A 25283-nucleotide genomic window follows, 5' to 3' on the forward strand; every position below is an offset into this window, starting at 1 on the left:
AACCCAAGTGTCCATTGACACATGAATGGATAGCAACGTGTAATATAAACATACAATGAAATATTATTAAGCCTTTAAAAGTAATGAAATCCTGACACATGCTACAACATGTATGAACTTGGAGGACATTAAACTCAGTGAAATAAGCCAGTCGCAAAGAGAAAAATACAGTTGACCCTTGAACATGGGCTTGAATGCATGAGTCCAATTATGCTTGTTTTTTTTAATAAACTTACTGTAAACGTCTTTTATGATTTCCTTACCATTTTTTCTCTATCTTACTTTATTGTAAGAATACAGCATATAACACTTACAACGTACAAAATATGTGTTAATTGTTATCAGTAATACTTCCAGTCAAGAGTAGACTATCAGTAGTTAAGTAATAGGGGAATCAAAAGCAGGGATAGGTAATCCCAGCATTGTTCAAAGGTCAACGGTACTGTATGATTCCACCTATAAAAGGTATCTCTAGCGTAGTCAAATTCATAAAGACAGAAAGCAGAATGGAAGCTGCCAGAAGCTGAGGAAGGGAAAATAAGGAGTTATTGTTTAATGAGCATAGAGTTTCAGTTTTGCAAGGTGAAAAAGTTCCACTGGTAGCACAACAATGTGTATGTACTTAACATTACTGAACCATACACATGAAAATGGTTAACACTGTAAATCTGATGTTATATATTCTTTGACCACAATTTAAAATTTAGGAAAAATATTCAGGAACTTAAAAAATTTACCAAATATAATCCACCACTGTGTTTCCAGTTCACATTCAGCACAGTAGCATGTTCAAGTATAAACTACTGTGGTTTGAAAGGATGTCTATAGGTCGATAAATACCAAACTATTGTCAATACTTTTGTTGACAGCCTATGGGAAACCAAAAATCCAAATGGGAATCAAATGTTCATTATTTGACCTACCAATATTAAGAGAAGCCTGTATTTTGTACTATCTGAGTACTAAATGTGCAGTGCTTGGGTAAAGAAATGGAAAAAGTATTTTTAGAATTCTATCTGAATTTCCTGCTAAGTTCACAAAATGTTCTTTATTCTGAAGATTAAAATTATTCTCACTAAGATTCATTCTATTTAATCTTGTCCAAAAGCCACCATTTTCCAATGAAGTGAACTCTTGGCATTGAAAATCCTCAAAAAATTAAACACGTGTTATATCTCACTTCAGGGTACTGGTCAAAGATTACCTTCAGAGAGGACACAGAGTAGTAGGTCAGGTACCATTCTACATCCTGAAACAATCTAATCCACAGTATATTAAGTAGTAGGAGTATGGAATCAGTTTAGTGACAAAAACGATGAATTACAAACCAGAATAATATTTAACATCTCAATCTAACTGGAACCTAATTTTAAAAGGGGGGGTGGGGGACAATGTTGAAAATTTGTAGAAATATCAGCAAATAGTACTGATTATCAAAATTAAATATTTATAAGTACTTGTATATGCAAGGAATTTTTTAGTAGGATATCCAAAGTACTTGAGGAAAACACCAAGAATCATTCTTGGTCTCAGCTACTCTAACCTTACTGAGGCCCTGCCAATTCTGTTAGTATCCTAGCTAATATCTCAAAGATGTTTTATTTGGAGGTATGCTAACTAAATTAACAGATGGAACAGACATTAAAATTACTTTGGTTATGGAAAAATCATATATGTGCATGTATGTGGGGGGAGCAGGTGTGGCAGTATCTATGCCATACACACACACACACGCCCACATTTAGATATTTTAAAAAATTTATAAACCTAATAGTTTTTCAGATACTCTATAAAATCAATATGCTTTCATCTAGGTCAGCTTTTTCTCATTTCCTTCAATTATTGTGACTAGATACAAGTATTTAGCACTGTGGGCTCAACCAATCCTAATATAAAGTATGTTGAAAGGAAGTATTGATGTAAAAACAGAGATTACAGAATAAAGGTATTCCACAGAAAATAGACAGATACAAAGTACTTTTACAAAGAATGCATGAACTATATTTAGTATTAATTACTTGAGATATCCAAAATTCTTCAGTTTATCCTTTCATTGAATTATAAATGTGTACTATCTAAATTAGCAAGAGAAAGTCTTATGATGAAAATTATCTTCTGGAAAAATGTTTTCTTTTCACTAAACACTTCACTCAATCATTTTCATTTGAAAATTGTGGCTTCCTAAATTAGTTTAATATTAGTGTCATTTTTATGTTCCAATTCGACTTAAGTATTAATGTTACTCCTTGCCTCTTTCCTTATTCATCAAAATTAACTGAGAAAGAGATTATTATCTCTCCCCCTTGTTAAATTAATAAATCTTTATATGCAAAAACATCCTAATCTCCAGGTTCTTCTCTTGGTCAAAGTGTTAACAGCACAGCAGGACCACCTTCAACCTCAAACTTTCTGTAAGCTTTATAGATAAGAACTTAAGTGATCTCCACTGGAAGATGGCAACTAGGAAAAGGAAAACACAAGTTTAAATTACAAATGTCCTCAGCCTCTCCATGATAATCAGTTTTTCTAAGGAAGCACCCTAAGAAACATTTTTAATTAGCTTGTAGGAAGTATATGTGTCTAAATGCCTTTCAAACTTTTGAAATGTGATGCAGAAAAACAGGAAATCAATAGTTCTGCTATATGCTGACAATCTGACAACCAAAAAAAAAAGGATAACCAAATAATGGCAAGTTTCAAATTTGTATTTGAACTGAAAGAAATTGCTATCAAATCCTTAACCAATGGAAGATTGTATAGCACTACATATAACAAAGAAATCTGAAAGGGAAAGAACTACATTTATAGAAACAAAGTGAAAAATTCATGGCAAATCTGCCTAAAATACTGAGTTGCAAAATAAAGCAACACAGAGAGAGGGAAACAAAGATTAATGTGGTAAGAAAATACACATTTACTTAATTAAACAATGGGAGTGCAATTAGATAAAAATAGAAACAAAGTGACTCTGAATTGCAAGGCATACTTTAAATGCTATATGGCTAAGTTACCCCTAAGAAGTACAGTGCAAACATTTCTAAACCAAGGGAATAATTCTATTTCTTTCTATATAAAACCACCACAAGTTGTAGTAAGATTATTTGCCCCTGAAATTCGTGAAACTCATGATAACTGTGGCTCACAAAACTGGAGAACAAGAACAAAATGTATACTTAAAAGTATCATTGTGGTTGTAATAGTGCTTTGCACTACAGCATAAAAATTAAACTCCTTGGATTTAATACTCATCATGTGTAACACAACACATAACTTTTATTTTCCAGGCCTGCAATCTCCAAAAGCTACAGCAGACCACCTTACATTATTCCATAGTGAACCATCATGATTTAAAGCTCTTGTCTCATCTTTAAATAAATAAAAACGAGTGCAGTAGAGGGCGAGGGGTAGAGAAAGGGGTAAGGGAGTAAAGAAAGGTTCTTTCATATTTTCAAACAGCCTCTTCTCCAGATTTTAGAATTAAAAAAAAAGACACCACCACCACCTCTGGACCTGCCATTTAATTCAAAAATAAATTCAGAGTTCTTCTTGCATAGTTAGTTGCTTATTGTATTAGCTTCAAAAGCTGAGAAATCAGAATATATTCAGTCAGTTAAAGCTGAGAAGTCAGAATATATTCAGTCAGTTACTGCACTCCAATGAAGATCTTGCCTTTAGTAGTTGTTATACAACATGGTTAAGTTAAACCCTGATACAACAAACAATAATTTCCCCTAACATTTTTACTAATATAGACACGAAGACTACTAATCAACTGGTGTCTGTAAGTTATTGCAGACTAATTGCCTGTAGGTATAGAATCAGAGAAACTGAGTGTGGTGAGGCAGGATATTTACTCATTTATGCCATGAGTGCTAGGTAACGAATACATTTTAAGACAAAAAAAGGGGGCAATAAAGCATACAGCATGATCAGAGTTTCACTTCTGTATTATGGGCAAGTTGTATTTTAATCTGAAATGTTTTATACTTGTGTTTCATGTTATATAGTTTTGGACTGGACTATGTTTTTCCACAAAAAGAAAAATAAACTGTTTTCCACCTTAATAGTCAACCTACCTGCCCATAGTTGTCTATGCCAGTTACTAATCTATTTAAATTTAATAAATCAAAAGCTGTCCTTAGGGATTGGCCAAGAGTTGTAAGTCCTTCAGCCTGAAGGTTTTTCAGTTCATTCATAAAGGTTGCATGGTTTTCTTTCCATCCGGCCTAAAAAGAAATATGTAAGAATTTGTTTTCATCTTTTAAAGCCATGTATACACGAACAACCATTACAATCTGTGGTTAATCAAGTAGGTGCTTCACTTAACACTATGGTTTGATTAACGTGTTAACACCTTACCACCGCTGAAGAAAACTCTCTTCCAAAGGTGGCCAAGAATAAACCTGTCTGCTCTACAGCTTTGGACACCCTAACTACTTTATAACTTCCCTGGGCAATTTACTCCCTATCCTAATATCCAAAATTGGGGGATGCAAAGTGCTAGCGGAAAGCAGACGTGGGCAGGACTTCTGAAGTTAACCTACAGCTGCCCCACTGACCCGCGGCCTCTCAGGAAGAATCTTAAGACCAAGCCCCAACAGCCCCCCACCCCACCCCACCCCACCCCCCAACCCGGCTCCCTTGCCAGCCTGGCGAGAGCGGCCAAGCCTCGGGCCGATTCCCCTTTAATGCAAACCCAGGCTCGGGGCGGCCGGGCCCGGCTGTCACTCGGGCTAACTTGAATAAATATCCCCCACAGTTCATTGCTGCCGCTCACGCCGCGGAGGGGAAATGTCGGCCATGTTGATCGCAGCGCCGCCGCCGCCGGGCCGGGCTGGGGAGGGGATGGTGGTGGCCCCGAGACTCCACGCCGCTCCAGGGCGCTCCGGAGCGGGGGAGGGGGTGGGAGCCCTTAGGGAAAAAGACCTCAGCGCCTAGAGCACAGCGAGTGGGGGAGGGGAGCATAATGAAGGGTGAAGGGGGGCAGGGCGAGCGAGGAAGGAACAGGGAAGGGAAGAGGGAGGGTGAGGGCTGTTACCTTGATAGCATAGGGCGGCTCTTCGAAAGTGACCAGCATATACCTGTCTCCTCTGCTGGCAGGATCCCGGGCTCGGAGCTGCGGGAGAGCGGGTGGGGGACGGGAGGAAGAACAGGGCGAGCGAGAGGGAAGCACAGACGCGAGGTTACGAGGCAGAGAAGGGGCGCCCAGCGGCCCTGCCGCCGCCCCCCCCCCCCAGTACCGCACATGCCGCGGCCGCCCCTCCACGCCGCCCCCCACACACAGATCGGCTCCTACACACCGCCTGCGGTCGGGGCCCGGGCCCGGGCCGAGACCGGCTGGCAGCGCACGCCCGCCCGCGCGGTGGGGGAGGGGGTCCCCGAGCCCGGCAGCTCCCGCAGTCAGGTCCCCGACACGTCCGCCTTGCCGCCCCCGGCCGTGCTCCCCGCCACCCCTGCCGCCCGCGGGCCGCCGGGCCGGGGTCGACGCCCAGGCTCGGTCAGTCGGTACCTTCATGAAGGTCTCTACCGCGCCTTTGGCCGTGTCCAGGTAGGTGGTGCCCAGATGGCTGCGCTGGTTCATAGAGGCAGACGTGTCTATCAGGAACAGTAAGATGGGCATAGTGCTGGCCAGGGACACCGGGGCCCGAGGTGGCAGAGAAAGAGAAGATGATAGAGGTGGAGGCGCCGGTGGCCGCGGCGGCGACCGCCGCTATGCGGGGCGGGGGAGCGCGGCCCCCTGGAGGAAAACACCGTCTGGGTCTTTCCTCCGGCTGCGGGGAGTTTCTCCCCCGATAGTTGAGAGGAAACTCCCAGACCCAGTCCTCCCCGTCCTACCCCCGTCTCCGCCTCCTCCTGCCTGCCTGCCCGCTGGGGCGGGCGCCCGGTCGTCTGTCTGTCGGTCAGTCCGTCCCCCCCGCCTCGGGGGTCCCGTCCCCGTTCCCGGCCCCTGTGTGTGTCCCAGCGGGAGACGGGCCTGGCTCCCCACCCCACCCCCGAAGCAGGGAGTGGGGACCTGGGAGCTGGCGAAGAGGGGAGTGGGCTGAAGGGAGATTGGCCCTGGGGCTGTTGGGAGAAGTTTCAGGGACTCCCTCCGCACCCCGGCGGTGTCACCACTTTCTCAGCCCCTCTCGCTACTGAAGCGCTTTTCTCTCTCACACTCTGGTTTTAACTCGGGCAGGGGCTGCAGAGGCACCGCCCCCTGACACGTCCTCGTGCCACGTGATGCACCGCTCCGCTATTCTATTGGCTAGTCCGTAGCCTTTCATTAGCATATTCAAACAGCTCAGGGGCGGGAGAAGCTTGTCGGCCGGCTCCGGGAACTGCTATTGAGCACGCGTGAAGGCGGGGCGTCGGGTGCGCGCGCGAGCGAGCGCGAGGGGTGAGCCGGCGGGTCGGCAGACGCGAAGGCGGGCTCCGGGAAAGGGCGGGGACAGACCGCGGAAGGATCGCGGGGGGGGGGGGGGCGGATGCTGGAGCCGCGTAGGCGCGCGCAGGGCGGCTGCGGCTGTGAGTCTGCGCGTCAGTGCCGCGGGACTCTCCTTGGCTGTTGGAGGTGATTGGGGTCGGGGGAAGGGAAATGGACGCTGGCCTCGATTCCCCTTTCGAGGTCGCTGTAGCAAACCCCTTGCCCCGGGGGGCGAGTGAGGAAATAAGCATCAAACACCCGGTTAAGGGAAGGAGGCACGCCCGTGGTCGGCGGAGGAGTTACCTTGAGCCTCAGAGGGCCGGCCCCAGTGTAGGCGGACCCAGGGCGGGGGGAAGGAAGTGAGAGGTTGTTTATGACCAGGGACTAATCTTCGAGAGTCCCACCGCTCCCGCTGGAGCGTAAGGGCGAGGACCCGAGCTCTCCGGCAGCAGCCTCCCTCGGCCTTGGAAGGCAACAAGGGGTGAGGGCTCACCCAGAGCAGGCCAGGAACCTTCTCGTTGGAGGACCCACCAAAATGGGAACAAACCACTTTTTCCAACTCTGCCCTGAAAGGTCATGGCGGAAGGCTAGACAACCGGTTTGTTGTCCTTGTTAGTTTCAGGAAGAAATAACCGGTACTACCCAAAGAAATACCCACCTCCAACCATGTTTACTTATGGTCATAGCCTATCAGTTTCAGAGCTAAAAGAGCCCTTGGCAAACCCTGGTCCATTACTCTTCTTTTTAAATGACAAAACTGACTTCAGCTTGCTCAAGTGACCCAGAGAATGGGTTCCCCATAACCTTGCCTCTTTCTTTTCACTATATATTGTCTCTCAGACTTGTCTAGATATTGTATGAGCGAAGAAGTTCTAGGTTAAAACAAACCCGTGTCATCCTGCCTGAAGTAATGCATCCTCTCCTAAATATCCAAGGAAAATAGTTTTCTCAAATAACACTAGTTAAAAAACGGAAGAATGCCGGAAATACAAGTTGAATTAGGGACATAACTCTTAAAATACTATGTAGGGCCTCTCCTACTAGCCTTGTATTTTTTTTAACTGTTTACCTTAAAATTCTTCATTATTCACCTGACAATTTTAAAGAATTGTTCCTATGACATTAACACAAAAGAGACATGCTTTGTGACACTTCGTTTAAATCATGAGTATCATAACGCACTTTTTCTAATATTTAAGACAATCAAAACTTTTGGCTGTAATAGGGCTGTTTCATTAATATGTTGTATGCAGCAGAGAAGAGTGAGATCTTTTTGAGAAATTAGAACTACAAAATAAGATGAGATACAGGTCGTACATCCAGTATTTGCTAAGCACCAGTGGATTTAAAAAATGATTAACATATGGTCCCAGCTTTCAAAAAGCTTACGACTTTTCTAGAACAATTTTATATACATATTATTAGCTACTACAAGGCAGAAAGTGATTAGATGCTAAAGTCAGAAAAGAGAAAAACGTATTACCCTGCAGTGATGAAAACATTTTCTAGGGTCAATATATTTAAGCTGTGCCTTAAAGCAGTGTTTCTAAAACTAGGCTCTTGGACCTGGAGCGAAGAACCAGAGTTCTTGCATGCTTTAAAATTTTTGTTTTTGTTTTAACAATATAGAAATTGTTTCACCAGTTCTTAAGACAAAATTACTCTTTCAAAGTGATAATTTGCAGCTGAAAGGTTTTCATAGGATTACTCTTCAGTTCTCCCTATCAGTTCTTTTCAAATAGGTCTATGGACACCTGCCTGTCCGAAAATGTATTCTGTAGAATCATAGTGATTTATTTTACATTACTAAGGTTTGAGAAGTACTACTTTGAAGGATTGGTAGAATTTGGATACGTGGGTAAAGGAAGAGGAAGCTGCTGGTGAAAAAATCCTTTTAGACACTGCAAATGAATTGAAAAAAGGAAGTTAGCACACCATTGCCAATGGCTTTCTGGAGAACAGTGAAGTTCAGCAAGGTTGGAGCACCAGCTACACAATGAGGAGCATAAGATCCAGAAAGGTAGGTCATATCTAGAGAATAGAGGGCCATTATTCCAGACTAAGGATTTTTTCCATATAAATGAGAGCTTTCAGTTGGGGTGCTGTGTACAAAGCAGTGTTTGAAAAGAAACTAGACTACTGAAGTAGATGAAGGTGCATTACAAGCTACCTTACCTATTACAGTTTTTTTAAATTATTTTGGAGCCATCATGGCTCTTCTCTGACTTGTTGGAGTTAACAGATTGGCATACTAGAGTAATAAATTGAAGTGTATGGTAGAGCCAGGATTAGGTAAAGAAGAGCCAAGTCCAATGAGCCAACCTGGAATATATAACCAGAACCTGTGATTTTGATGGCACCTGAGATTAAAGGCCAAGTTTCCAGTTCAGAAGTCCAGAAGTGCTGGAGGGCAAGGCCTTGAGATAGAATAGGAAAAATATCAGGACATACATAGGCAGCAAATCTAGAAACAATCAGAAACCAGAAGCATTGACTTGTCCTGAGATAAAATTGTGAAATAGGCCAAGTTTATTCTTAGTGATTCTGGTAGACAGCTAAGCAACTGGTTGATGGTGGCTTAAAGCAGTGGTTCTGGGCCTGGAGGTGCCCATCAGCATTACCTAGAAGAAAATGGTTCAGTAGAATTGGTATGGACCTTGGTCACCTCATTTTTTTAAAAGCTCTTCAGGTGATTAAGAACTGTATACTTCAAGCGTAAAAATTATGTATCTAGCATCTAGTATTACCCTTACAGTTACAACATTTCTGCAAACTAAAGAAAAAAAACTATAAATGTGACACCAATATAGCTAGCTAACAGTGGATTTGCATTACATGTTTATGTAAATTATTTGAATTAAACTATGCTTGACAAAAAATAAAAAGAGAAAACTAAATAGTGCTGGAGATTCCTACTGTTCCGCTTGGTGAGCTTAGGCCTTAAAGTAAAGCATGGGATGGGAAACATGAATTTCTTCTTCACTCAATATCTGATTTTAGAAAGATTCTGGTTATGTGGTGGCTTATTTTTGTAAAACATGACCTCTGAATGCAAGCCAGGTATTTCATTAGATTCAACTGAAGAACAGTAAGTTCTTACAGTGCTAGGGGGAGAACTAGTTGGAGTGGTGTGTGCTGTGGCAGTCTAGGGGATTAGGGAGATTTTTCTGGGAGGACATTAGTTAAAGAGGTAAGTGAGGGAAAACTTGTTCTTTGCTGCTGTTTTTAAAGTAATGCTATCCAAATGCTATGGCTCCAATTCTAAAGGGAATGAATAAATTATATGACATCCGAAAGAATGTTGACTAACTTGTTGAAAAGCTATTCTAACGAAATTAAAATCTGACGAATTAGATTAATTTGTAGGAGCTAATCAGAGCCCTTTTAAATTATTTTAAACCAATTAAGCAGGGTAACATGGTTTTTAAATAATTATGTGCAATGACTTGGCTTATGGTATCTAAATGTGCCATCTGAACAAAATAATCAGATAAAACTAGTGTTCCTCATATGTAACCTAACAAATTTTCTTGTGCCTGTCTTAACATTTCCTTAACTCTCTGCTTTACTCCTTGAAATCACAGTAGTCAATAATATTGAAAACAAAGGAGAAGAAGAAGTAATAGGCATAAAAAATTAGATATGAAACTATGCAGCAGAAGGTATCCAGGTAATACGTGTATAAGAAAATATATTTTGGTCATCATAATATTATATAATATCAATCCTCAGGGGAAAAAAATGCTACTAGGGACTAGTATTAAAAAGAAATTAGACCTTTCCAAAGAGTAGTATTTCAAAATAATAATTGAAGTCTGAGATTATTCAAGATTAGTCTTGAAAATGGACATATCCAAATTGACAGAATCACAGTGGAACAGCTTCTGTAGCAAAAGAGCATGAAAATTACAGTACTTTTTAAATTAATATTAATTGTATACCTACTATATGATAGGCACTATGGTAGGTCATAGAGAGTTTATAATCTATAGAAAGACAGAAGACAGATAAACATAATGAGAATACTCCATTATGATAAATCAGCAGACCTCAGGCACTATTCAATAAGACCTATCTTAAGGAATTGTTTTGAAAATGCAAGGTAATACACCATATTTCATCAATGCTGAGACACCACAGGTTCTAAGAAATATGATTATTTTTGTACCACTGAAAGAAAAAATACTAATTAAACTATGATACAATGATTTCTTATCAATTACAATTTATCCACACAATATTAAGTTCCAACCAGGAGCATTAGTAATGCAACATGTTTTAAAAGAATACTTCGCTATTGTCTTTGGTATTTTCTCCCAAATCATTGGCTTCCATTCTATGAGTTTTGTTGCTGGTACCTTCTTGATCCAACTAGATGGTATCAATGAGAGATTTTCAGACTACAACCAGGATTTATACCCTTTCTTTCAATGGTTGACTGAAGTATCTAGGGTTTGCAATTGTCTAGTTGTGCCACCAGGAATGACCACAACATTTGCACATGTATAAGCTGTGAGAGCTACATCACAACTGCTTTCTGGTGACAGCATTATGAGATACCATTATTTCAAGTTAAATTCCAAATTCAGAGGTGTTAAAATAGAAATGTACATCTTAAGATCAGTAAAATACCATTTAGTGCTGGTAGCTCTTAAAATAAGTGTCAAAGGGCTCTGTGAGCACTGAGGATAGGCCAGCGAATCTTACAAATTAAGTGATATTTCAGCAGACTGAAATCATATGGGGCTGGAACAAACATGGGAGAGTGGTAGGGATTAAGGCTAGGTAGGCCACATCATAAAGGGTTTCATGTGCCCAAGAAAGAAATTTTGAATTTTACTTTTGGGTGATAGGGAGACAAAGTTTTTAGAGTTAATTGATTTTTTTTTTTTTTTAGAAAGAGAGGAAGGGAGAAACATTAATGAGCTCTGGCCAGTTTGGCTCAGTGGTTAGAGTGTCGACTCTTGGACTGAAGGGTAGTGGGTTCGATTCCTGGTCAAGGGCACGTATCTGGCTGGCAGGTTTGATCTCTGGCCCTGGTTGGGGTCATGTGAGAGGCAACCAATCGATGTGTCTCTCTCTCACATTGATATTTCTTTCTCTCTCTACCCCCTCCCTCCCTTCTGCTCTATCAAAAATCAATGGAAAAATACCCTCAGGAGAGGATTAACAAAACAAAAACAAGAAACAGCAATGAGCACAGCATAATTTGGCTGCCTCCTGCACATCCCCCTGCCAGGGATCAAGCCCACAACCTGGGCATTTGCCCCAACTGAGAATTGAACCAGCAACTCCCCAGTGCATGGGAGGACACCCAACCAACTGAGCCACACCAGCCAGGTTGGAAAACGAAGTTTTGGGTCAAGGAAGTGATATCAGATTCTCATTTTAGAAAGATAATTTTTTTTTAAATTGAGAAGGTAGGTTAGAATGGGAAGACAGGCCCTGGCCGGTTTGGCTCAGTGGTTAGAGCGTCGGCCTGTGGTCCAGAGAGACCCGGGTTCAGTTCCTGCTAAGGGCGCACACCTCGGTTGCAGTTTGTCCCCGACCCTGGTTGGTCGTGAGGGTTGCAGCCACTCGATGTGTCATTTTCACGTCCATGTTTCTCTCTCTTCCTCTCTCTCCCTCCCACTTTGTCTGAAAAAATGAAAAAATGTCCTCGGGTGAAGATAAAAAAAAAAAAAGTATAGAATGGGAAGACAGTGGACAAGAAGACCAACTAGGCAATTTCTGCACTAATCCAAGGAACAACTTTGAATCTCTGTTCAGACAAATATGGAAGTGGCAACGGGAAAAGTCAAGAGAAGATTATAAAGAACACAGAGATGATAGAAATGACAGAACTTGATGAACTGAGTAGATGCAGGCAGAATCGTATTTTTTAAAAATATTTTTATTGGTTTTTAGAGAGAGGAAGGGAGTGGGAGAGAGAAAAAACCATCGACTACCTCATGTACACCCCCTGCTGGGGAGCAAGCTCACAACCCAGACATGTGTCCTGACTGGGAATGGAACCAGTAACCTTTTGGTGCAAGGGACAGTTTTTTTTTAATAAGAGGGGGTTCTGATGTTTTTTTTATTTTTTTCTTTATTGATTTTAGAGCGAGAAGAAGGGAGAGGGGGAGAGAGAGAGATGGAAACATCGTTGAGAGAGAACATCGATTGGCTGCCTTCTGCATGCCCCCCACTGGGGATCGGGCCCACAACCTGGGCATGTGTCCTGGCTGGGAATTGAACTGGCAACCTCTTGGTGCATGGGTCAGTGCTCAACCACCGAGCCATACTGGCCGGATCACACTTGTATTTTTTAGATGAAATCCATTTTGTGTCATGTAAAGTAAGTATTATCAAACTCTACTGGTAACTACAAATTGTAATAACAACCAGTGTTGTTTATTCAATCATTTGTTCAAATATTTATTGAATCTCTAGTATGTGCAGGAGCTGGGAGTTGAGCAGGGAATAAAACAGGAAGGAGAATGCCTGTCCTTATGAAGTTTTCCTTCTAGCGGAAGAGGTAGACAATATGATAAATGATTTGGTATATTTAAGTGCTTATGAGAAAAAATAAAGTGGAGGAGGGTGACAAATATTACAGAGGGAGGAGAGTTGCAGTTTTAGATATGGAGAATAAGGAAGGCATCACTGAAAAAAAATGACATTTGAATAGAGATCTGAAAGGAGATTGCCATGAAGATATCTAGGAAGAGACAGATTTTATGCATTTACTTTACTGATGTTTATTACAACATTTTTGTTTTGAAATGCTGATACATATTATAAGTTTTATGTGTTGATATGTATTCTTTGCTGATACTTAATATATATTCTTATTAATAGCAGTATTTTAATTAATAATTAAGTATTATTTGCCGATACAAGTTCTCCCTGATAGGCAGAGTGCGAGCTATTCATTAAATACTATTGCGAGATGTATTTATCTTAAAGTCAACGAGTGCTGTTTTAGATTCTGGAGGTTCAGTGTTAAATGAGAGAGACCTCATTAATACCTACCCTCAGAGCATTGCCAGATAAAATACAAGATTCAAAATCAAATTGGAATTTCAGATAATGCATAATTTTTTAGTATATTTACCAACTATTACATGAAACATACTAATACTAAAATTGTATGTTGTTTACCTGAAATTTAGCTGGACATCCTGGATTTTACTTTGCTGAATTTGGCAATCCTAAATCCTCAATGAATTTACAGTCTAACTTACTAGAGGCAGAGATTAGTAAACAAAATTAGCATAACCTGGGAAGACATGAAATGGAAGGACCTGGAACTATAAATGTGTGGAGGGAACCTGTCTGCTAACCAAGAACACCCACTGTTAAAAGCAAGAAATAAACTTGTCATATTTGAACCATGTGTTTTGGATCCATTGGTACAATGATCTCTTTATACCAGCCTAGCCTTATTAATGTGTCAGTCCATGAAATCTACCATGCCCAAACTTACCTTAGCATCAAAAGTTTCCACATACTGTATGAAAAATGAATAAAAAATATATAAATAAAGACAACAGAGAGGTAAGCCTTTCCTAAAAATGCTTGAACTCTAGCCATCATTCTAAAATAGTTTCAAATGTGAGTATTTTCAAGGCATCATGAGGGACATCAGATCACTATTAAGAAAATTACATAATTTAATCTTTTTCCTAAGCAAATAATAGTATATATTATTTCTGGCATTAAAACATTGCCAATATTTTTTTCCTTTAAACAGTTATTGAATATAAAGACAAGTGTTGAAGGGTCTGACTATTATAAATAAGATGATGTCTGACTTAAGAAAGCGTAGGGCCTAGTAGAGAAAATACAGATACATGATACTAGGCAGCATATGATCAGTGCCAAAAGGTAAGTGCAAGTCATATCTCTAACTGAAGTGATAAATCAAGACTAGAGAAGAGAATAAAGAAAATGAATGAAGAAGCATTTTTTTTCTTCAAAGCTTTACAATTTTCTAACTTTAAATTTTTTTATTGGAAAGATTTGTCAAAAAGTTCAAAAATGCAAAAATAACAGAGAAAAACAAAAATCACATTTAGTCTCTCTACCCAGACATAGCCACTGATAACACATTTTAAATAAAATTGGGGTCTCTTAATATTTTATTTTCCACTTAAATTAGCATTTTTATTAAATATTTTTTAATGACTTTTAGTAAATGCATACTATTCCATCCCATGGATGTATAATCATTTATTCTCTTATTACTAGATAATTTTGTTTATTTCCAGATGTTTTGCTTTTATAAATGATGCCTTGAACAGCCCTATATGTAAATCTTTGTATTCAAAAACTATTGTTTGAACACTAGTTACAGCTCTGGTAGTTAAAAGATACATTAGTGAACAAAAGGTCCCTAATCCCTGCCCTCATGGGAAGGAGTAAAAAGAGATAATAAATATGGAAACTATATACTGTGTCAAATAGTAATAAATGCTCTGGACAAAAATAAAGCAGAGAAGAGGAATAAGACGTCATGGGACTAGATATTTCCATTTTAAACCTATATTATAGAAGTGACTTAAGCATGGAGTGGCATTTGATAAATGCCAGAAAAGTTCAAAATGCTATGAGGAACATTTACCTAAGAGGACAAGTCAAGAAAGAAAAACCAAAATAATTAGAGAAGGTGGGCAACCAGGAACAACTTGCCAAAGCAAAGAGAATAATTTCAGAAAGAATTTTTTTTTAATTATTGAAACATCAAAGTGAAGACTGAACAAAAGACAGATTTGAGAAAACTAGAGTTGAATTTTATAAGGGTCTTGTTAGTGGACTACAGAGACAAAAGAAACAATGCTAATTAGAGCTCCAGGGATTTTAGGAAATGACTGAAGGGAGAGGCTATAAACTTTACTTTTACAGTAAACCAGAGGATGGGATGGCAACTCAAAGGACCAAAGAGGACCCTTATTTTAAGGTCAAGGAAAAATGCAAACAAGTTTTTAGGTAGAGAAAGAACAGAGAAAAAGACGTTGGAGATGTATGGCAGGTCTCGGGAACTGGAGGGGACAGGGTAACGACCATAGGTGGGAAGATGGCAGCAAAATAGGTGGAGGGTACATTTACTTCCCAGGGCCAAACTGGAGTTACAACTGAAATGTAAAACTGTCATCCTGAATAACCAACTGAAGACTAGCTGAACATAAGTCTTATAAGCAAGGATTTACAGAGGAAGCCACATCAAGACTGGTACAAAAGGCAGAAATGAGAAAAGGGTTGGCCCTGCTCCCACAGGCAGTGACTGAGATTATAGAGGTATAGCTCAGCTGCAAAGGTTCCCCCTGAGGAGTTCCCCAGCCTAGAGCACTAGAACTGGGAAGAGGCACTCACATAACAGGATGTGAAAATTAGCAGGAATTCTGTCTGCCAGGAAGAGTCAGGAGTCTACTGACTCAAAGGTTCAGCACACAAAATCTTGTATGCAGCCATTTATTCTAGACTCTGGCAAAGGGAGGGCAGAGCCAACTAATGTCCTGTGAGGAGAGACTGGGGTGTGTGGCACTGGTGAGAGAGCTGAAGGGCCAACCACCAGGATTCCTGTGCTGAGTCCCTCTCCAACACCATGGACCCCCATCTTCCTTGGATGGGGCATTCCCCTCCTAAGAGCATCATCAGCCTAGGGGAATGTAATAGCCCCACCCTCTGGACTGCCTTTTACCTTAACCTGAAGAGTTCATGCCCTGCTGAGGAGTCAGCTACTTTGGCCAGGGTTTAAAGGTTTGGGACATTCAGGGACTGATATGTGTGGCTTTGGAGATGAGAGCCACCCCTCCCCTATTTTCCATGAACCTAACTGGCACCTTCCCCTCATGAGATCTGCAAGCCCTAAGTTCTGGGCTCCCAGGGGCCCTACCCTCCTGACTCCTGGTGGCTGGCCCTGCACTGCCAACTGGGCTTCCCAGGAGATCTGGGCAGAATCCAGAAAGAAGTAAAAAAAAAACTGGTTTGTGTTGTTCTGGGGTGGGGTCATTTCTCTCACCTTCCCCAAACACTGACCAGTGCCTTCTGCTCACAGGAAATCCACTAGCCCCTCCCAATAATTCCCAGTGGTCCTGCCCTGTAGAACAGGGGCTCCTGGCAGAATTTGGGACAGAGTTGTGTGGCTCTAGGGTGAGAGTTTTTCCCTTGCACACTTGTGCAGAGCCCTGTTTCACATGGCCAAATCATGGTCTATTTGGGCCTGATAAACTGCTGGCCTCAGTTGAACAACTCCCCAAGATCTCCACCCCACCACAAATGTCTGCAAGTACCTAACAGGTGGCAGATAAGCTTGTTATACTTTGGGGTTTTTGCTGAGTGGTCTCAGACCCAGCACTGACACCGAGTTTTAACCTGTATCAATCTGGTGACTACCACTAGGCCCTACCTGGTGACCTACTGAGAACCTACCTATATAACTTAATACTCAGTGACTGAGCTTAATAGGCAACCAGCATATAGAGGCAGATCTCAGGGTGACGGGCCTTTTGCTGACCTGCCACTGAGCTCACTGGTGGAAATCAGGCTCGGTGTACAGCTTGGTCCTTCCCATGCAAACCCAGGCCCAGCAGAGTCAGCTACAAACTGGGTTGATTTGTAACTCCAAACAGTTTGCTCAGAGCCAGTCATAGGCAGTGTCTGACATTAACCTGTACCATAGTCCTCAGAGGCCCCAGAACCCAATACACCCAGTGGCCAGCTTCGGAAAACATCAGGGCAGGATCCAATTAGCTAGGTTCACAAGCAGCATATCCAAAGAGATCTCAGCAGACACCAGACCCTGCTGAGATGAGTTCTGCTTTGTGTGGTCAGCACCAGCACAGCAGTTAATACACTGGTTGGGGTCAGTCCTCAGCCAGCCAGCCTGAGGGTTGATCCCACGCATGAACAGGCCAATGGCAGGAGGACTCATACAACCAGACAATGGACATTTCTGGAGCACACAGTTCAGGTGATCAAGGAGACTACACCACTGGTTCCCACAGAAGACATATTACATAAAGCCACCCTACTAAGACTGGTATACATGGCATGTCTACCCAATACATATAAACAAACCCAAAGAGGCAGCCAAGATGGGGAGATAAAGAAACATGCCCCAAATGAAAGAACAAGAGACGTGTCCAGAAAAAGATGTAAAAGAAATGGAGATAAGCAATTTACCAGATACACAATGTTTAAAAAATGGTTATAGGGATTCTCAAGTAACTTAGTGAAAACTTCAATAACTTAGTGAGGACTTCAACAGCATGAAAAAGAACAGAAACCATAACAAAGATCCTGTCAGAAATGAAGAAGAGAGTATCTGAAATTAAGAAGACACCAGGAGGAATAAACAGTAGATTGAATGAAGCAGAGTATCAAATCAGTGACTTGAAAGACAAGGTAGCAGAAAACACCCTATCAGAACAACAAAAGGAAAAAACTATTTTAAAAAATGGGTATAGTTTAAATGACATTTGGGGCAGCATGAAGCATAACAGTTATATCACAGGGGTACCAGAAGGAGAAGAGAGAGAGCAAGGGATCGAGAACCTATTTGAAGAAATAATGACTGAAAACTTCCTTAACCTGGTGAAGGAATAAAACACCAAGTCCAGGAAGCACAGACTACCAAACAAGATGAACTCAAGGAAGCCCACAGAAAGACACATTATAATTGAATTGGCAAAGGTTAAAGACAAAGAGAGCAGCAAGAGAAAGACAGTTACCTACAAGGAAGCTCACATAAGGCTTCAGCTGATTTCTCAACAGAAACATTTCAGGCCAGAGTGACTGACATGAAATATTCAGAGTGATGAAAAGCAAGGACCTACAACCAAGACTACTTTACTCAGCATGGCTATTATTTAAAATTGAAGAAAAAAATAAAGAGCTTTCCAGACAAGAAAAAGGTAAACGAGTTTATTACCACAAAAAAAAAAAAAAAAAAAAAAAAAACAGTATTACAAGAAATGTTAAAGGGCTTTCTTTAAGAAGAAGAAAAAAATTTAAAAACAGGAAGATGCCCTGGCTAGTTTGGCTCAGCAGTGAAAGTGTTGGCCTATGGACTGAAGGGTCATGGGTTTGATACTTGGTCAAGAGCATGTGCCTGAGTTGTGGGTTCAATCCCTGGCCCTGGCCAGGGTTGTACAAGAGGCAACCTATTGATGTGTTTCTCTCACATTGATGTTTCTCTTTCTCTCTCCCTCCCTTCTTCCCAGTCTATCTAGGAAAAATAAATGGAAAAATATCCTCAGGTGAGGATTAACAACAACAACAACAACAACAACAACAAAAAAGGGAACATAATTATAAAGAATAAAATGGCAATAAATATGTACCTGTCATTAAACACTTTAAATGTAAATGGCCTAAATACTCCAATCCCTGGTTGGTTTGGCTTAGCAGTTAGAGTGTGAGCCCACAGACCAAAGAGTCATGGGTTCGATTCCAGTCAAGGGTACATACCTCGGTTGCAGTTAGGTCCCTGGCCCGTGTGTCAGGGTCATGCAGGAGGCAATCAATTGATGTGTCTCTCTCACATCAATGTCTATCTTCTCTCTAGCTCTCTCTCCCCCCTCCCACTCTATCTAAAGATAAATGGAAAAATATCCTCAAGTGAGCATTAAAAAAAAAGGCAGAATAGCTGAATGAATAAGGGAACAAGACCCATATATATGCTTTTTACAAAAGAACCCACCTCAGAGCGAAAGATACACAGAGACTAAATGTAAAGGTATGGTAAAAGATATTTTATGCAAATGGAAATGAAAAAAAAAAAAGCTGGTGTAGCAAAATTTATATCAGATAAAATAGACTTTATAACAAGAGACAAGTAAGGACACTACATAAGGATCAACCTAATAAGAGGATAATATAACCCTTGTAAACATTTATGCACGCAACATAAAAGCACCTAAATATATAAAGTAAATTGTGATGAACAAAAAGGCAGATTGACAGTAATACAGTCATAGTAAGGGATTTTAACACCCCATTGAAATCAATGTATAGATCTTTCCGACGGAAAATCAACAAGGAAACAGTAGTCTTAAATTACACACAGATCACATGGATTTAATTGATATCTTCAGAGCATTTCACCCCAAAGCAGCAGAATATACATTCTACTTAAGTACACGTGGAACACTTTCTAGGATAGACCAAATGATAGGACACAAATCTCAACAAATTTAAGAAGATTAAAATCAAGTATCTTCTCTGACCATAATGTTATGAAACTAGAAATAAATTATAAGAAAAAAAAAACTGAAAAACACACAAAGACATCAAGGCTAAGTAACATGTTACTAAACAATGAATGGGTTAACAGTGAGATCAAGGGAAGATAAAGATACCTTGAAACAAATGAAAATAAGAAGACAACAATGTGGGACACTACAAAAGCAATCATTAGAGGGAAATTCATAGCTTTACAGACCTACTTCAAGAAACAAGAAAAATCTCAAATAAACAGTCTAACTTTACACTTAAAGCTATTAGAAAAAGAACAACAAACAAAGCCCAATGTGGAGAATAAAGGAAATAATAGAGATCAGAGCAAAAATAAACAAAATAGAGTCTAAAAAACAATACAAAAGATCAATGAAACCAAGAGCTGGTTCTTTGAAAACATAAACAAGATTGACAAAACTTTAACCAGACTCATCAATAAAAAAGAGAGAGAGAGCCCTGGCCGGTTTGGCTCAGCAGTTAGAGCGTTGACCTGCGGTCCTGAGAGACCCGGGTTCAGTTCCCGCTAAGGGCGCATACCTTGGTTGCAGTTTGTCCCCGGCCCTGGTCAGTCGTGCAGGTGGCAGCCACTCAATGTGTTCCTTTCACATCGATGTTTCTCTCTCTCTCTCCCTCCCACTCTACCTGAACAAAAAAATGGGAAAATGTCCTCGGGTGAGGATAAAAGAAAAAAAAAAGAGAGAGAGAGAGAGAGAGAGAGGACTCAAATAAGTAAAATAAAATAAAATAAAATGAAAGAGGAAGAGTAACAACTGGGTCCACAGAAATACAAAGAATTGTAAGAAAATATTATGAATAACTATATGCTAACAAATTGGACAATCTTGACAAAATGGATAAATTCCTAGAAACATACCATCTTCCAGAACTGAATCAGGAAAACTCAAAATCTGAATAGACTAGATTACAACTAATGAGATTGAAGTAGCAATAAAAAAAAAACTACCAAAAAAACGAAGTCTTGGCTTCACAAGTGAATTTTACCAAATATTCAAAGAAGAATTAACACCTATCCTCAAACTATTCCAAAAAGTTCAAGAGAAGGGAAGACTCCCAAGCTCATGTTATGAGGCCAGCATTGTCCTAATTCCAAAACTAGACAATGACACTGCAAAGAAAGAAAATTATAGGCCAGTATCCCTGATGACCATAGATGTTAAGATCCTTAACAAAACATCAGCAAACCGGGCCCAGCAATACATTAAAAAGGTCACACACCATGATCAAGTGCGCTTTATTCTGGGGATAGAAGGTTGGTACAATATCTGCAAATCAATAAATATGTTACACCATATAAACAGTGAATCACATCACATCAATGACTGCAAAAAAAAAAAAAAAGGGCATTTGATAAAATCCAGCACACATATATGATAAAAACTGTCAGCATGTCCTGGCCAGTTTGGCTCAGTGGTTAGAGCGTTGGCCTATGGTCCTGAGAGACCCGGGTTTGGTTCCCACTAAGGGCATGTACCTCGGTTGCAGTTTGTCCCCGGCCCTGGTCGGTTGTGCGGGTGGCAGCCACTCGATGTGTCCCTTTCACATCGATGTTTCTCTCTCTCTCTGTTCCTCTCCCCCCCCCCCCCACTCTACCTGAACAAAAAATGGAAAAATGTCCTCGGGTGAGGATAAAAAAAAAAGAAAAAGAAAAAAAAAAACTGTCAGCAAAGTGGGAATAGAGGAAACACACCTCAACATAATAAGGGCCATGTATGACAAACCCACAACCAACATCATACTCAATGGGCAAAAACCAAAAGTGTTTCCCTTAAGATCAGGAACAAGACAGGGATTTCTGCTTTCACTACTCTTACTCAACATAGTACTAGAAACCCTAGTCACAGCAATCAAACAAAAAGAAGAAATAAAGGCATCCAAATTGGAAAGGAAGAAGTAAAACTGTCATTTGCAGATGACATCATACTGTATATAAACAATCCTAAAGATTCCACCAAAAAACTACTGGAACTGACAAATGAATTGAGTAAAGTAGCAGGATAAATACATTTCCAGAAACCATTTGCAATTTTATACACCAATAAAGAAATATCAGAAAAGGAAACTAAGAAGACAGTCTCATTTACAATTGCATAAAAAATAAAAAATACTCTAGGAATAAATTTAACCAATGATGTAATAGACCTTGGAAAATTATAAGACACTGAAGAAATTGAAGAAGATAACAAATAAATGGAAGTATATACCGTGTTCATGGATAGGAAGAATTAACATCATTAAAATGTCCATACCACCCAAAGCAATCTATAGATTCAGCGCAATTCCTATCAAGATACCAATGGCATATTTCACAGAACTAGAACAAAAATTTGTATGGAACTACAAAAGACCCCAAATAGCCACAGAAATCTTGAGAAAGAAGAATAAAGTTGGAGGAATCATGCGACCTGGTATCAAACTATACTACAAGGCCATACTAATCAAAACAGCATGGTACCGGCATAAAAGCAGACATATAGATCAATGGATCAGAATAGAGAGCCCATAAATAAACTCACCTTTATGGTGAATTAATATTTGACAAAGCAGGGCTTCAGGGGTGGCCGCCACACTCAGGCCATGCTTCCTGCTGCCCTTGGCCCCACTTCCGGCCCCACTGCCACTATGGACAAGAAGCACAAGACTGAGTGGCACTTGTCATATGAAGATTACACAGACAAACCCTTGGAGAAGCCCCTGAAGCTGGTTCTCAAGGTTGGAGGAAACAAAGTGAACTCTTTGGATCTAGCCACGACTCCAGTTATGATGATAGGTCAGACCATGAATGAGAGAGGCACAAAGAGAAGAAGAAGAAGAAGAAGGAGGAGGAGGAAGAGGAGGAGGAGGAGGAGGAGGAGGAGGAGGAGGAGGAGAAGGAGAAGGATCTGGACGATGAAGAAAGAAGGAAGCAAAAGGAAGAGAAAAAGTGGAAATGAGAAAAGGAACATTGTGACACAGAGGAGGCGGCTGATAACTTTGATCCTGGGAGGAAGGTAGAGGTGGAGCCACCTCTCGATCAACCAGTTCAAGCATGCCAGACACAGCCAGCTGAAAATGATAGCATGCCTATTCAGCAACTACTAGAGCATTTTCTCCACCAGCTCCAGAGAAAAAATCCTCATGGATTTTTTGCTTTTCCTATCATGGATGCAATTACTCCTGGATACGCAATAATAATAAAACATCCAATAGATTTTGGCACAATGAAAGACAAAATCATGGCTAATGAATACAAGTCAGTCACATAATTTAAGGTATCAAACTGATGTGTGATAATGCAGTGACATACAACAAACCAGACACTGTGTACTACAAGTTAGCTAAGAAGATCCTTCATGCAGGCTTTAAGATGATGAGCAAATAGGCAGCTCTTCTGGGCAACAAAGACATAGCTGTTGAGGAACCTGTTCCCGAAGTTGTACCTGTACAAGTAGAAACTGCCAAGAAATCCAAACAGCTGAGTAGAGAAGTCATCAGCTGCGTGTTTGCGCCAGAAGGAAATGCTTGCAACTTGACAGCACAGCAGAAGAACACGTGCTGGCCTTGGTGGCGAACATAGCAGATGAGGCTAGGGACCAGGATCAACCAACTCCTTCCAAGTGGCAAAATGGGTTATCTGAAGAAGAGCAGAGATGGGAGTCAGCTCTACAGCATGGTCAACACGGCTGAGCCAGATGCTGATGAGGAGACCCACCCGGTGGACCTGAACTTACTTTCCAGCAAGCTGCTCCCTGGCTTTAGCTTCACCACACTAGGCTTCAAAGATGAGAGAAGGAGCAAAGTCACTTTTCTCTAAAGTGTCAGTACTGCACTTTCAGTGCATAATAATGTATTTAGAGACTTGAAATCAGATGAAACAGAGCTTCTGTATTTTGCCTATGGAGATGAGACCAGTGTGCAGTGTGCAGTGTGCTCTGAGCCTGCAGAAGTTTGTGAAGGATACTGGGAACTACAGCAAGAGAATGGTGGATGATCTTCTGGGCCAGATCACAGGTTGAGACCACTCATGGATGCTCTTCCAGCTGAGAGAATTGTCCCAATGAAGCCCCCAGATGAAGTAAAGGTTCTGTGTACCTACCTCCCTGATGCAGACTCTTCCATGTTCCCTCAGAACACCCTGGGGACTCCCTGGGAGATGACAGCTCTGTGTTGGATTTCATGTCAGTGAAGTTGTATTCTGATGTCTCTCTGGACATTTCCATGCTCAGCTCTCTGGGGAAAGTGAAGAAGGAGCTGCACCATGATGACAGCCATTTGAACTTAGATGAAATGACAAAGCTCTTATAGGACCTGCATGAGGTGCAGGCAGAGCATGGGGGCTCTTGGCTGTCGTCCAACTTCAGCTCCCTGTCTAACACTTCTGACAAGGATCAGTACCACTTGGGAAGTCCTTCTCGTCTCAGTGTTGGTGAACAGCCAGAGGTCACCCATGACCCATATGAATTTCTTCAGTCTCCAGAACCTGTAGTCTCTACAAAGAGCTAGCCTTGTAGATGGTCTTCTATTGTTTTTGTTTGTTTGTTTGTTTAGTTTTTATTTGTACAGAGTTTTTTGTTTCATGTCCCCTTGGCACTCAGGAAGCAGGCTGGGGAGGTGGTGAATTGTCTATAATATATGTCGACTGCACATAGATGCACTGTTTCTGTGGATAGTGCTATGAACCTGAATAGTGGAAATCCTATGTAAAGGGCATGTGACCAGATAGTATAAAACTAGTGTGGTCTGTCTCCGAGCTTCGTGGTATCAGTAAAGCCTTTGTCTGTGGCTGGTGTGGACACACTTGTTCTGCCCCATGTCCTTCACAAGTAGCCCTTGAGAAATGTGATAGAGTCTATATGTTTTTTGTTGGGGGTCCTGTATGTTCTTTCCCACCCATCCCCCACATCCCAACATTTCCTAGACAAATCATGGTGGGGCCACACAGGAGCATGTGGGGAGCTGGTTGCACACCCTCGTGGCCCTGGACAGGCAGGGAGTTGAGTGCAGCTCCCCTTTTCTTTTTTATTTCATGTGCCTGAGAAAGGAATACATTCTGCTGGAAGACTTAAGAGGTCAACTGCCCTACCAGTTACAATTAAATGTTATGTTCATAAAATGTTTTTTATTGCTGGATGCCTGTTTATATTGCCAAAATATAAATACAGATTCTAAAAAGACACACAAAGCATGTAATTGTATAGAATAATTTACAGCACTGCTAGGTGTTCACTTTTGAGTTACTTTTCAGTAAAAATCCTTTGTCACACACACAAAACTATTTGACAAAGGGAGCAAGAACATACAATGGGGTAAAGACAGTTTATTCAGTAAGTGGTGTTGGGAAAATTGGAGAGATAAATGCAAAAAAAAAAATGAAATTGTAGATCACCTTCTTATACCATACATATAATCAAATCAAAATAAATTAAAGACTTAAATGTAAGACTCAAAACCATAAAAATCCTAGAAGAAAAAAATATATGAACAAGTAGTGGTACTACATTAAGTTAAAAAGTTTTTGTACAGCAAAGGAAACCATCAACAAAATGAAAAGACAACCCACTGAATAAGAGAACATATTTGCTGATACATCTGATAAGGGGTTAATATTCAAAATTGATAAAGAACTTATACAACTCAATACAAAAATATATATATATAT

At 40.8% G+C, this 25283-nt stretch overlaps 1 protein-coding gene, 1 long non-coding RNA gene and 1 pseudogene across 3 annotated transcripts in view; 2 read left to right on the forward strand and 1 right to left on the reverse strand.

Annotated features, from left to right (window-relative positions):
* The window catches only part of INTS6 (integrator complex subunit 6), a 106100-nt gene extending 99954 nt beyond the window's left edge, over positions 1 to 6146 (reverse strand). The window contains exons 1-3 of the mRNA XM_036250507.1: positions 5510 to 6146; positions 5039 to 5116; positions 4077 to 4226 (exon numbers count right to left, since the gene is read on the reverse strand). Coding sequence (XP_036106400.1) covers positions 4077 to 4226; positions 5039 to 5116; positions 5510 to 5620 — 339 coding nt within the window. The 5' untranslated portion in view covers positions 5621 to 6146. The remainder of the gene's footprint in view (positions 1 to 4076; positions 4227 to 5038; positions 5117 to 5509) is intronic.
* A 332-nt stretch (positions 6147 to 6478) lies between these two features.
* LOC118622724 lies at positions 6479 to 13859 on the forward strand. 2 transcript variants are annotated; one of them, XR_004958119.1, is made up of 3 exons: positions 6479 to 6553; positions 8218 to 8426; positions 13561 to 13859. It is a non-coding gene; the product is annotated as an uncharacterized LOC118622724 (long non-coding RNA). The 2 variants fall into 2 exon arrangements; XR_004958120.1 differs by having other exon boundaries at positions 6514 to 6887.
* Positions 13860 to 22267: 8408 nt separating this feature from the next.
* On the forward strand, positions 22268 to 24127 carry LOC118622458 (annotated as a pseudogene).
* The last annotated feature ends 1156 nt before the right edge of the window (positions 24128 to 25283 follow it).

Source organism: Molossus molossus, unplaced genomic scaffold, assembly GCF_014108415.1.
Source record: "Molossus molossus isolate mMolMol1 unplaced genomic scaffold, mMolMol1.p scaffold_m16_p_9, whole genome shotgun sequence".
In the NCBI taxonomy this organism is placed as follows: Eukaryota; Metazoa; Chordata; class Mammalia; order Chiroptera; family Molossidae; genus Molossus; species Molossus molossus.